Here is a 12,766-nt window from a genome sequence, read left to right on the forward strand (position 1 = left end):
CGTATCCCAGTGCCCTAAAGTGGGACATGCCTTGGTGTCCAGCTTTCAGAAGTTTCTTGGGGGAAAGAGGAGGAGGTGCTACGAAGCAGTTTCAGAAGGAGGGATTAACATGATGGGCTCTCACACAAGCAGAGAATTTCTGGGCTGGTAACTAACTGCATTTATCTGCAAGGCTGGCTGAGGCATTAACTCTCTCCATGTCTACTTTCCAGATGGAGGTCTAAGAGCTGAGTTTGCACAGTGAGTGACAGCACCTTTTGCTCTGTTTGCTGGTTTTCAAGGCTGATGGTTCACTCTCATTGGAAAAAAGTGATACGTGAGCAAAGGGGCAAAATAGCTGCATCCACGCCAGACAAAACCAGTCCAGGGTCTGAGAGTTTACTTTTCATCCTTATGCTCCTGGTGTCTTTAATTTTTAGTGAATCTGGTAGGTATCCTCTAAAAAGAGAATTCATTCTGTTTCTAGCTTTATGTAAATGACAGCTGGCTTCTGAATATTTATGAGAAGTATAAATTACTCTTGCCAGCCCCCAAAGCATCAAGATGACAATTTCTCAGGTCTCCTTCAAAGGCAGACGCTTCTAAATTCAGGGCTTATTCTAGAGGAACAGATGTGCTGTCTTCCTTAATTGAAAACAAAAAGTGTGTCTGGGTTGGCCCTGCACTCCCTGAGCCCTACACCAAATTGGCACTAAGCTCCTGCACCATCTCAAGGGCCAGAGAGTGGGTGGGTGGCTCTGTTATGTCTATTAGTTAGAGAATGCCTCCTGCATTAGCAGGTTCCTAGGGGGTTGGTAAATGACCCCTTTACCACCTGCCTCCCAGTGTTTAACTGATGTTAAATGCTGGCATGGATGGGCAGAGGAGCACATTAGGAGATGAAAAACCTTCCTACTCTTGCTGGCCCCCACTCCCATCATCCTTCTGGAAAATTATCCCTGGCATCCACTCTTTCCATTAGCTGTCCTCATTTGGAGGCAGTCGGGGTGTTGTTTAGCAGCTTGGGTAGAGCAGGATACCAGGGAAGCTCTCAGAGCACTGCCAGAGTCACCACCAGGGCCCCGGCTGGGGGTCGGTGTCTGCACGCCCACCACCTCCAAGGCTGGCAGCTGCTGGGGCAAGAGCTGGGGATGTGACTTCTACTGCCACCAGCCTCCTCCTCACACTTCAGCTACCCTTTGTCATGCTCCCCAGACCCTTCTGCCTCCTCTGCCCTTCTGCAGGGGTCTGAATGGACCCTGTGAGAGAACATACCAGAAATCAGGGATTCTGAGTGTGCAAAGCAAGTGTGGGGAATAAAAGGACTATTTTATCTCCTAGTCTCAGGCTAGGAAAGCAGTCTCGTGTAGTGGTGGGGAGATCACAGTCCCAGGAGTCTGCAGTCGAGTTTGAATGCAGTCCCAGCATTTACTGGCAGTGCAATCTTGAATCTCAGCACCTTCATTTTTAAAATGGTGATCTTAATTGCCCCCTTAGCAGGACTGTTGTGAAGATTAAATGAACATATATATGATAAGAACCTAGAATAGTGCCTGACACTTAGCTGGAGACAAGGTGGCTGACCCTTTTTTAAAGATCTTTTTTTGACAGTGGACCATTTTTAAAGTCTTTATTGAATTTGTTACAATACTGCTTCTGTTGTTTACGTTTTGGTATTTTGGCTGCCAAGCATGTGGGATCTTAGCTCCCCAACCAGGGATCGCAGGGATCAAACCAGCACCCCCTGTATTGGAAGGTGAAGTCTTAACTACTGGGCCACGAGGGAAGTCCCTGACCCTCCTTCTTAAAAACAAACAAACAAGCCTCATGGGACCTCTGTCACTAGGGAACCACAGAAAGGCGATACCTGGGTATGGTGCTGCTACCAGCTCACTGTGTGGCCCAGGGTAAGGTCCCCGCCCTCTCTGGGCCTCTGATGCCCATGGGATGAGGAAGCACAGAGGTCCTCACTATGGCCACGTTCTTTGACATGGTTGCCAATAAGCTTCAGGGGGCCCACAAAGCCCCTTAAATTGTAGGCAAAATGTATGAATGCACATTTGTTTTTCTGAGAAGAAAGTTTCATTAGGTTTTCAAAAGTATATGTAGATCAGTGGTTGCTTAGAGCTGGGGGCAGGGATGAGGAGTGACTGCCGGTGGACGTGGGTTTATTTTTGGGGGTGATGAAAGGGTTCTAAAATTGTGATGATGTTGCACAACTCTGTAAACATGCTGAAGTGAATTGTACACTTTAAGTGGGTGAATTATATCTCAATAAAACTGTTATTTAAATAAGTATATGTGAATAAAAAAAGATGACAAATCAGGGAGAGCCCCTGGGGACAAAGGAACAGGGGCTCCTGAGCTAATTTCAATACCATCAAAAGCCTCCAGCGCCCTGTGGCCAGCCAGGCTGCACATGGAATCCTGACCTGGTCGAAGGAATTGTATCAATTCCGGTGGTAACACTGTGTCTTGAGGGCTGATCAAAGCTATAAGTGCAAAGGTACAGTCTTTGAGGAATTAAACCAGAAAATCAAATGATACTTCATGATAAATAAGGAAAGGTAAGTACTTTGTGGAGGTAAAAATTCTCACCTAATCTCCCACCCCCATGCCCCCCCCCACCGTGTTGTGAGAGTTAATTACACAAGTGAGACAGGCTGGGCAGGCCAGGCACAGGGCAGCGGCTATCAGCTATTAGGTTTGTTAGCAATGGTACATGTGCAATAAACACTATTAATGATAGTAACCAGGGACTTCCCCGGTGGCGCAGTGGTTAAGAGTCCGCCTGCCAATGCAGGGGACATGGGCTTGAGCCCTGGTCCAGGAAGATCCCACAACCGCTGAGCCTGCGCGCTAGAGCCCAGAGCCGCAACTACTGAAGCCCGTGTGCCTAGAGCCCGTGCTCCACAACAAGAGAAGCCACCGCATTGAGAAGACCCGCGCACCACAACGAAGAGTAGCCCCCGCTCACCGCAACTAGAGAAAGCCCACGCGCAGCAACGAAGACCCAATGCAGCCAAAAAAAAGAGATATAAATAAATAAATAAATAAAATTTTAAAAATAAAATAATAGTAACCATAACAATGCAGCAGGTCTGGTGGACAAAATCTTCCAAAACGGGTTGTTCGAGGGAACACAAGAGAAACAATAAAAGGCTGTGACTGTATTAGGTGAGCTCTCCAGGCCCTTCTATAGCTTCTGTAGTCACTGATCCATCTTGGCAGAGTGGAGGGGGCCACAGGGATCTGGGTGTTGGTCAGTGGTAATAGGGAATGGTGTATGTGGCTGTTCCCATAAAAAGGACCATCAGATTTCCTGCCCTACGTCCAATCTTGTCTAGCTGCCTCCCTATGCAAGCCTCTCCTTCTGTTTTTCTTTAGTGTCTCTTACACATAAACTTTACAGGTAAGGAAGACCAATAAAAATCACTTTAGATTAAGGTTTATGGAATCTACATCCCAAGAAGCAACGGATTCTGGATTGGTAAAGTTCTTACATCAAAGTGAGCAAGTTAGAGGGCTCTGATGTTTACTTAGTGACCACTCTATGCCAGGCACTGTGCTTGGTGCTTTGCTCACACTACCTAATTGAATCATCAGAACACCTCCAGAAGGTAGGAATCATCCTCTTTTCCCAGATGAGGAAACCGAGGCTCAGATAGGTTAAGTACTTGAATCAGCCTGCCTCACCCAAGTCCAGACACTTTCTGCTATACCAGGCATCCCCCGTGAAGCCTGCAGGCCCTCTGGGAATGGATGTTGGGTTTCAGCTTCTGGCCCGAGCACCAGAGTGAAGATTCATCTTCAGGCTCAGGACAGGAATCACAGACTCTGTGGTGGAAGAGCTCCAGATGGGAGATGGAGCAGACGAGGCCAGGAGTCAGGTAAACCGTGCCGGGGATTCTCATTCTACCGTTGGGGGAGAATGTGCCTCCTCCAGAGCCAGTCCCGAAAGTTGCCTGGCTTTAGGGAATGCCATGTTTTAGATTTCCAAAATTAACACAGGCTTATTGGAGAATTTAGAAACACATAAACAAAATAAAAATCACTTGTGGGGCTTCCCTGGTGGCGCAGTGGTTGAGAGTCTGCCTGCTAGTGCAGGGGACACGGGTTCGGGCCCTGGTCTGGGAGGATCCCACATGCCGCGGAGCAACTGGGCCCGTGAGCCACAGCTGCTGAGCCTGCGCGTCTGGAGCCCGTGCTCCGCAACAAGAGAGGCCGCGATAGTGAGAGGCCCGCGCACCGCGATGAAGAGTGGCCCCCAATTGCTGCAACTGGAGAAAGCCCTCGCACAGAAACGAAGACCCAACACAGCCACAAAATAATAAATAAAATAAATAAAGGGAAAAAGATGGTTCATTTAAAAAAAAAATCACTTGTAATCCCACCACGAGGACTTTCAGTTCTTTTTTTTCCTGTGTGAATCTGTGCAAATATATACATGTGTATATTCCAATTTAGCAGGAAGCACACTGTGAGTACTATTTTTAACTTACTCTTTTTGCTTAAAAATACATTGTGAACACTTTTCAACGTAATTAAGTACTCTGCTATAACATAACTTTTAATGTTTGTGGAAGTGTTCCACACATGATTATTCTATACTTTTTTTTTTAAGGTTGGCTACATTTTAAAAGTCTTAGTGACACTGCCTTCTCTGATCATCAAGAGAGATGGCTAGACCACTTGCAGAGTATAAGACAGTATAGACACCCAGGCATACACTCCATGCAGACCCCAAGGGGATAGAAGGTACAGGCAAACAAGGAATGGAAGATGGTGAGATCCTGGCCACTGGGCATGTACCAGCGGATTCTGGTTTTGTGTCCCCCCAATCCCCAACAAAGCACACATCCCTTACCTGTACTGGCATAGCCCAGAGGTTTGGGCACAAGAAGAAAAACCACATGAGCTGGTTGGTGTCGATGGCTACCAGGTTACAGATCTGCCCGGCAGTCATTTCCCCCATGGATAGGTTGGAGGTGGACAGGTGCATAATTTTATTGTAAATTTTGGTCTGGAAATGAGAGCAGAGTATTTCACGTTTGTCATCATCAACATCCTAATCACCACCCCAGGTGCCATGTGTCTCTAAAGTGCAAGGGGCTTCTCAGACATTCCCCCATGGAGCCCCAGAGCAGCTCTGTAAAGGGCACTGCGTGATTGTTCCAGTTTTACAAATGGCGTAACTAAGGCTCAGAGAGGTAAAGGGCTTTGACTATAGTTCAAGCAAGTCAGAGAGGCAGCATTCACGTGAGGAATCTGTGCTAGCATGACAAGCTACTTCCCCAGCAAGCAAGGCCCTTCCCTTGGAGACAGGACTTAATTAGCTTTTAAATCTTAAAAGCAGATTTTCACGTCCAGTTGTATTCTTGATTTACCGGAGGTCCGTGGAGAACACACTTTAGAGCCATAAAAATGATGAAGGGTGGCAGCCATCTGTTTTAATGCGGCTTCTTCAACCGGGAAAGTGGGTATGCTCTGGGGCCAAGTCCTGTCTTAATTGAGCCTTTAAATAAAACAAGGATTCAGCCTGGGAAGGTCTTCTGTGAGACAAATGCTTGTGTCGATCAGCCCCAGCACCGTCCGGAGTCTGGCCACCCCAAGGACCTTGTTCTACTTCCCCAGGGTAGATGGGGAGCAGCCATGGTAATGGCTCCCTGTGAACTCCGAACCTAAAAGCTCTATGTGCGCAATGACTGTGCCTCCCAGAAAGATGGCAATTGTCAGGCTCTGTGCCCTTAAACAAGGAAAAATGCATTCCGTTTAGGGATGCCTGCTCTTGAATGAAATTCTACTGTGCATTCTGTTGCAAGGTGGATTCCCAGCCCTTAATTCATCTTTTGTGTAAAACCGGGCTTTTTCGTGGGTCAGGTCTGCTTAAAGCATGAACCTGTTCTGTCTTTTTCGAGTTTATATATACCATGGGTAAGGTTTAATACAATGGCAATGACATTTTTTGACAGATCTACGCTCATCCTAAGTTATGTGCAATTTGTCTTTAAAGAATAATAATAAATCTAGTTTCAGTGAAGTGGGAACATACAGTAAACTATCAAATAAAGCATTATTAAGATCAGGATACAGAGAATTACACAACCGAAACCTGGTATATGTCAAAAATTATATATAATACAGGAATCTTGCTTCACAACTTTTCATGCAAGAACTGTGGTTGTTCTCAAACTCATGAAGACATAAACCCTTATCTATAAATTTCTGTAAATCTCTGAAAGGAAGAAGTTTTTTTCTAATTTGCTCCCATAATTAATGCCAGCATTTTCTTTCGGGGACATAATGAATTCATGCAAAAGATTCAGACAGTTTAATAAAAATGATTACATGCTAATACATTAAAAAAACATATTTGGCTTTTTTAGTATAATTGGAAAATATTGGGCTAGTGTGTGATTTATGACAGAAATAGAAAGTAGATTTAATTACAAAACTGCTTGACTATGAAATTGGCTGCTGTTTGTTGTGATACATGCCTGCCTGTCACTGGAGGGGTCTGGACAGAGTTTGGGATTTTAGAGAGGTTTTCTGAACTAGCAGTAGCTTGGTTCTCCTAGATCTGAACCCCTACGCGTCTTAGAGGGTCTTACATTTTCCTGGGATCTTTCTACCATTCTCACTTGATGACATTCATGAGGAAATGAAAAACCACTGGAGATGGACAGCTTCACAAGCTGTGCGCTATACAACTCCAGGGGGCGCCACTTACATGGACTATACCAAGATAACCAGAGTTTGGACCCAGACACAGTCTCCAGCCCAGGCTATACCCTTCTCCTCTCAGTTCCTTTTCTGCAGTGCCTCTGATCCTGGCTCCCAGAGGACCAATCAATGTTCATGATTCTGAGAAAAATTTCTGAAGAATGAGCTGGCTTTGGGATTTAGTCACAACTTCCTAGTGTTCTACTGACTTCATGGGAATTGCTGGGTATGGCAGAATCTGCCAGCTGTCCCCCACTGTCCATTCTCTTCTTTTCGTAAGAAGAATTTCTAGCAGGGCATATATGGCTGTCAAGAATAAAGACCAGGGACTTCCCTGATGATCCAGTGGTTAAGACCCCACACTTCCACTGCAGGGGGCACAGGTTCGATCCCTGGTTGGGAAACTAAGATCCCACGTGCCGCGTGGTGTGGCCAAAAAAAAAAAAAGAAAAGAAAAAGAATAAAGACCACACTTTCTAGCCTCTCTAGGTATAGCCATGTGGCCAATTTCTCCCCAGTGGGATGCGAGAGGATCTGTGCAACTTCTGCATCATGATTTGAAAAGAAGGCAGCATTCCTTCCTATTGTCCCATCTTTCTTCTTGTTAGTTTAAATGTAGACGCGATAGTGGCAATTTCAATAGTCTCATTAAACCATGAGACAAAGTCATGTAAGAAGGCTGGCAAAGCAACATTACAGAAGCAGCCAAGGTCTCTGATGATTGTATAGCTGCCGCATCAGCCCTGACTAAATGTGCAAAACAAACTTGTATCCTATTTAAACCACTATCACACTGGGTCTCTCCATTCCAACAGTGGAACCAAAATTCTAATGAAAACACTAGGGCTCATCACCACCTTGCCTAATGGGGCCCTGAATCCTTCCTGACCTTGACCATCCTTTCAACCGACTCTGAGAAGGAAGCCACAGCAGACAGGAACAAGAACCTAGACCTAGGGACTTAGCAGGCTGGATACGTCTCTCTTGTCATGACCCAAGATTTAAGAGTTCAAATAGATCTTACAGTCTATCTAGTCTTGGTATGTCAAACATGCTTCTTTGTAACCAAAGAAGACTGTCTGGTAACAGAGCCCTGGAACAACATTTATAGAAGGATTCTTAGGCTGCACTTGCAATCAGCAGGAAAAAGTGCTGTGATTGATTAGTGATGTCCGTCCCATTCAAGGCTGAGCAGTTGACATCTCAGATCTAGTCCAAGGCAGAACTAGGGATAGAACTACTACATTTCCCAAGACCAGTCCAAGGCACTCTCCACTATGTCACACTGCCTTGTCAATGGTTATTGTTTCAAAACACTGTTAAAGGGCAACAAGAAAATAAATTCACAGCAGAATCATTCTTGAGTGTCCATCAGGACAAATAATGCAGTTCTTATTGTGAAGTGAAAAGAATAATCATTCAAGTACCTGTATTGCTCCTCTCAAGTTAATTCCAGTTTCAATGGCGACATAGTAGGATGCTTGCAGAAATGTCCTTTGCAGTAGGAGGGCAAGGAACAGAAGCACGGCTAAGACGTAGGCATTAGCAAGGAACTCTTGGGATGAGACAAAGTAAACCCCGAGAAATTGTGTCTGTTGGAAAGAGAAATTCAGAGGTGGTAGTCGTTGCCAGCAAAATGACTGCCATTGGTACCTGTTACTGGGCCATAGAGGCCATTATTATAGCACCCTCCATGCTTGCAAGCCTTGTGCAACTGTTTATGAGTGAAAAATCAGACTAGCATTCTTCTAACTATAGGGAGGGCTGCCCATACTCTCTCCATCAATAAACTTAGGTGAACAGAATGTGGCCCAGTTCTAACCTCATGCCCATAAATATGACTCTCAGCTTTGTGGCCACCAGGCCAGGGGAGCTCACTCTGAATAGGACAAGAATAAATAGAGCGAATCACAGAGCAGCCAAAACTAGAACTGCTAGAACAGATCCCACGACGTGTGTTCTCTGCTACAAAAACAGAATCAGCTGAGGCTTTGTCCCACATTCACCAACAGCCTGAACTGTAGAAACTTCTGGGGAGAAAGACCAGCAGAAAACATGGCGGTAGTGTTCCCAGGCGAGAGATGGGAACTCATTGCCTATAATTGACTATTTCAGACCCAAGCGCCCCAGCCTTGTGGGCTCCTGGGACCTCCTTTTAAACGTAAGATTTCCTGCACCTCCAGCAAGATCTCAGATGATAAGCAGTGGGGCGGGGGGGGGGGGGGGGGGAACACTTTGACTTCATTGCTAAAGATACCAGGGAACAACAGCATGTGTTTCTAAATTCATCATCAACAGCTCCCGGGAAAACTTTGATCTTGATTAAGTCCATCGCTCCCCAGCAGAGCCACATCAGTGTTTCCATGAAGACATAGCTCTCCCCTTCCGGAGACTCTGCCCTGAACTTTGCAAGTGATTCGGAAGGGTGTGGGAACTGCTGCTGCGGGATAAAGAGTGGTGGGAACAAAGTGATGAGAGGGAGCCTGATGGCGTGTCCACACCAGAGAAGGCTGAAAGGGTCAGAATTCTTAAGCGGAGTCCTGTTCCTAGAGGCAGAAATTCCTGCATCCTGGATACAGGCCTTTCTGATGGTAGAGAAGATCTTGCCTTTTGGTTCAACAGGCCCCTTTAACCAGCCCTCACAGCTCCATGGAGCTGGTCCTGGTTACAACTGTATGGCCCTTCCTCTGTGGGATGGGGTCTCTCCCTTTTGGGGAACAGCAGGAAGCAGATATAGGGAGAAGTGAGGTCTCCTAGAAGGGGGTCCTACTGACACCTGAAGCCCCTGACTCTGTCTCATTTGTTAAAGTACAACAGGGAAAGGGAGAAGGGAGAAGGGAGAGAGGGTGGGGATGGCTGGAAGCAGCAAAACGGACCTTAAAACTAGGCCATGTGGCTTAAGAACCTGACCTAACAGGGAAGCAAGGGGCAGGATACAATATTTACCAGGTGCAATGTGCACAATACGCAATGAGAAGAGTACCATTATTAGCCCAATTTTACACATGAGGAAATGGAGTTTCAGCATGGTAAGTGGCTGGCCCAAGGTCACATGCTGATAAAGGAAAACACGTGAACATGAACCTGTGTGATGCCAAAATCACTACCGTAGATCCACTACTTAAGCCTCATCCAGTCTTTTGACCTTGAGTCTCCTACTGTCAGCTACAAGCTTGTGACTTGTGGGGGACTGAAAGATGCCCACCTGGATGGCTCTGGGTCAAAAATGTAGTCATCCAGGTTTGGGAAAAACCTGGTCCTGTTTAACATGCCTTGGAATTCTTCTGTTCTACCAGCCTCCGTAGAGACCCAGCTCTGGAGAATAGAGTCCATTATTTTAAAGCCACAAAGCACATTATGGGGATTTATCCCAAAGGAAATAATTTAACATAAGGAAATAGCTGTATGTGCAAAGATGTACTATCTCTGGATTATAGCAGGGGGAGAGTGCAAAAACCCATGTAAATATCTAACCACAGGGAATGGGTAAGTATATTACGATACTCATGGGAACACTATGCAACCAAGAACACCAGTTACCATGAAAGCTCTCGAGCAGCATGGAATGACACTCATTCACTGTGTCACAATGATCAGAAAGCACATACGCTGGAAAATGAGGGCTAGAAAAATCAACCAATCTCGTTGGTTAGGCTATGGGTGCTATTTATTCAATGCACTCATCAGTATTTGTACATTTTTCACAAAGCAACAAATTCTCTTTTTTCAGGTCTAAAGGCAAAGCCTTGACCCCTTCCCCTAACAACACACACACCCTGCGGTCAGAAATAATATTTATTTGGATCAAGAATTTTGTGACCTGTTAAAATGAAAATCTGCTTGGCAGGTATAAGTCATTGATTGGGTCATTATTTGATCTCTCTTCAAAGAGACAGCGTAAAAGAGATGGAGGCCAGAATAGCTACATTTTGATTAAGAAGTGGGTTCTAGACTAGCCAAAGAGGCCCAGGATGCTGCCCAAGGAAGGCAGGCCCTGGGAAGCTTCAAATGGCTGTGAGAGCACTGGCATTGCCCAGCACCTTGAAGACTGGAGAGAAAAGGCCAAGGACTTACAAGTTGACATTTGGCGGGTGGTAAATGCTTTGGAAGATCAGATGCCCTTGTCTCACATTTTCACAAGCTCTCAGGGAGGAAATTGTGTTTGTTTCCAGGGGTTTCCCCAGTAGCGCTCAATAAATATATTTTAAATTAATCAATGCATATGATCTTCATCCCCCATCCACTTTTTATAGAAGCTATACATTTCCCCATTTTACAGTCGAGCCAACAGAGGCCTGCAGAATGTAAGTGACTGCTGAAGAGCGCAGAGGGAGCTTGTTGCAGAGGTAGGCCTAGCACCCAGGACTCTTGATTCTACAGGTCTGACTCCCGTTGCCCCTGCCTGGCCAGAGGTATGACTGGAAAGGCTCCTTTCCCTTGTTCTCTGGAGCTTAAAGGAGAGGGGGACACTTGGGATCTTGCTTCCAATTTTGGCAAGGGCCAAAAAGTGAATTGCTTGTAGGTCCCAGTTCTGGGAGGCCCTGGGTAAAAACACTGAGAACTGTCTTTGACCACTCACAGACCAAGGCACCCACCGATCAATCCACAACCATTTGACATCGTGGTTTAGAGCTTAGACTTTGAGGTTAGCCATATCTGAGTCTGAGCTCTGACTCATTAGGTTAGCTACTATGTCCTTAGTAAGTTCCTCAACCTCTCTGAGCTTCAGTTTCCTTACCTGTAAAATGAGGCCATTAAGGGTTTCTACTTCAGAGAGTTGTTATGAGAATCCAATGTAACAATGCAGGTAAAAAAATTTTTTAGTAAGTGTAAGCAGTAACAGTAACATCTGCATTATTCATTGAAGAATCACTTCTCCTGTGCCTCCTGGGTGTCAGGCATGGAGCTCAGCACACAGAGGTCAGACAATGCAGGTCCTGTCTTAGGAGACTCAGGGTCAAGTTGAGGAAAAAGAAAAGGGGTGCTTTGATGGTGCAAGCGTAGGATATTATGGGAGCACAGAAGAGGAGTATCTAATTCAACCAGAGGAAGGCTTCCTGGAGGAGGTGACATTGGAGATGCATCTTGGCAGCTGAGAGGGGGTTAGTGACGCATGCCAGACCAGAGCAGCTCATGGGCACTGTCGTAAAGAGACCAACCCACACGCTGACATCACAAAATCACAGAAATGCATATAAGTTCTCAAAGTACCCACAGTGATAGCCACAAATATAGGTGTCCAAATGGGGACACAGATATACACAGAAAGAGACATACCAAGAGACACAGGGACAAACAGAAGGACATACGCATAGACTCATAAGCAGGTCTCAGGAGAACTCATTCAGAAACAACACACACTCACTAACCTACACATGACTCCCACTGAGGTTTAGAGGCCATTTGAAGCTTTGGCCCTGAGATCAAACCCAGACTGTTCTTTCTTTTTTTCTCTGCTCAGCTCACAGCCTAGAGCAGTGCTGGCAGGTTTCAGGTGCCAGCAGTTTTTCATAAATCCTTGCCCCCCTGACAGATCAGAGGCATCCGTGGAAGGTGACAGATTGTTGGTGGGGGTTGGGTGAGAGAGGGGGCTGGAAAGAGATCTACTGTGGGCTGTGCACAGCCTGGGTCCCAGCTTTCCCTGGGGAGTGGCAGGGGGACAGGAGTGCCAAAGACCTAGCAGGCTATATGACACTTCCAGCAATAAAAGAAGAGATAAGAAATGCTTGTCCTTGAAGATGCCAAGGGCGGTATGATTCTTGTCAACTGTGAGTATCCTGGCGGGGGAAGAGAGGACAGGGCAGCCACTGATAATAGAGTAAACAATGGGTGCCCGGCTGCGCTGACTGCAGCAGGATGGATTCAGGCTGAGCGGAAAGAAGGGCTTTCTCACTGAGAGGGTTGTTAAACACTGTGACGTGTAGCTAGAGAGCTTCCTTCTTTGTTCATAAAGACCAGGATAGCACCTGTCTCTCTGGGTTAGAGCTGCCTGCTGGGAGGTAGGGGGGTGAACCAAGTAACTTTAATAAATGACCCCTTTCCCCTACTTTCTGGGCCCAGAAGC

The 12,766-nt window shown here is 46.1% G+C and overlaps 1 protein-coding gene across 8 annotated transcripts in view; it reads right to left on the bottom strand.

Moving 5' to 3' along the window:
- ABCC8 (ATP binding cassette subfamily C member 8) overlaps positions 1–12,766 on the bottom strand; it is a 76,027-nt gene that overhangs the window by 45,905 nt on the left and 17,356 nt on the right. For all 8 annotated transcript variants that reach the window (XR_014267913.1, XR_014267914.1, XR_014267915.1 and 5 more), the window contains 2 exons: positions 8,130–8,294; positions 4,847–5,002 (listed from right to left, as the gene is read on the bottom strand). Coding sequence is in view for 5 of the 8 variants with exons in the window: in XM_082476512.1 (XP_082332638.1) it covers positions 4,847–5,002; positions 8,130–8,294 (321 nt within the window). In the remaining 3 variants the exon portion in view is untranslated. The remainder of the gene's footprint in view (positions 1–4,846; positions 5,003–8,129; positions 8,295–12,766) is intronic.

Source organism: Balaenoptera physalus (assembly GCF_965194825.1).
Source record: "Balaenoptera physalus genome assembly, chromosome: 10".
Classification (NCBI taxonomy): domain Eukaryota; kingdom Metazoa; phylum Chordata; class Mammalia; order Artiodactyla; family Balaenopteridae; genus Balaenoptera; species Balaenoptera physalus.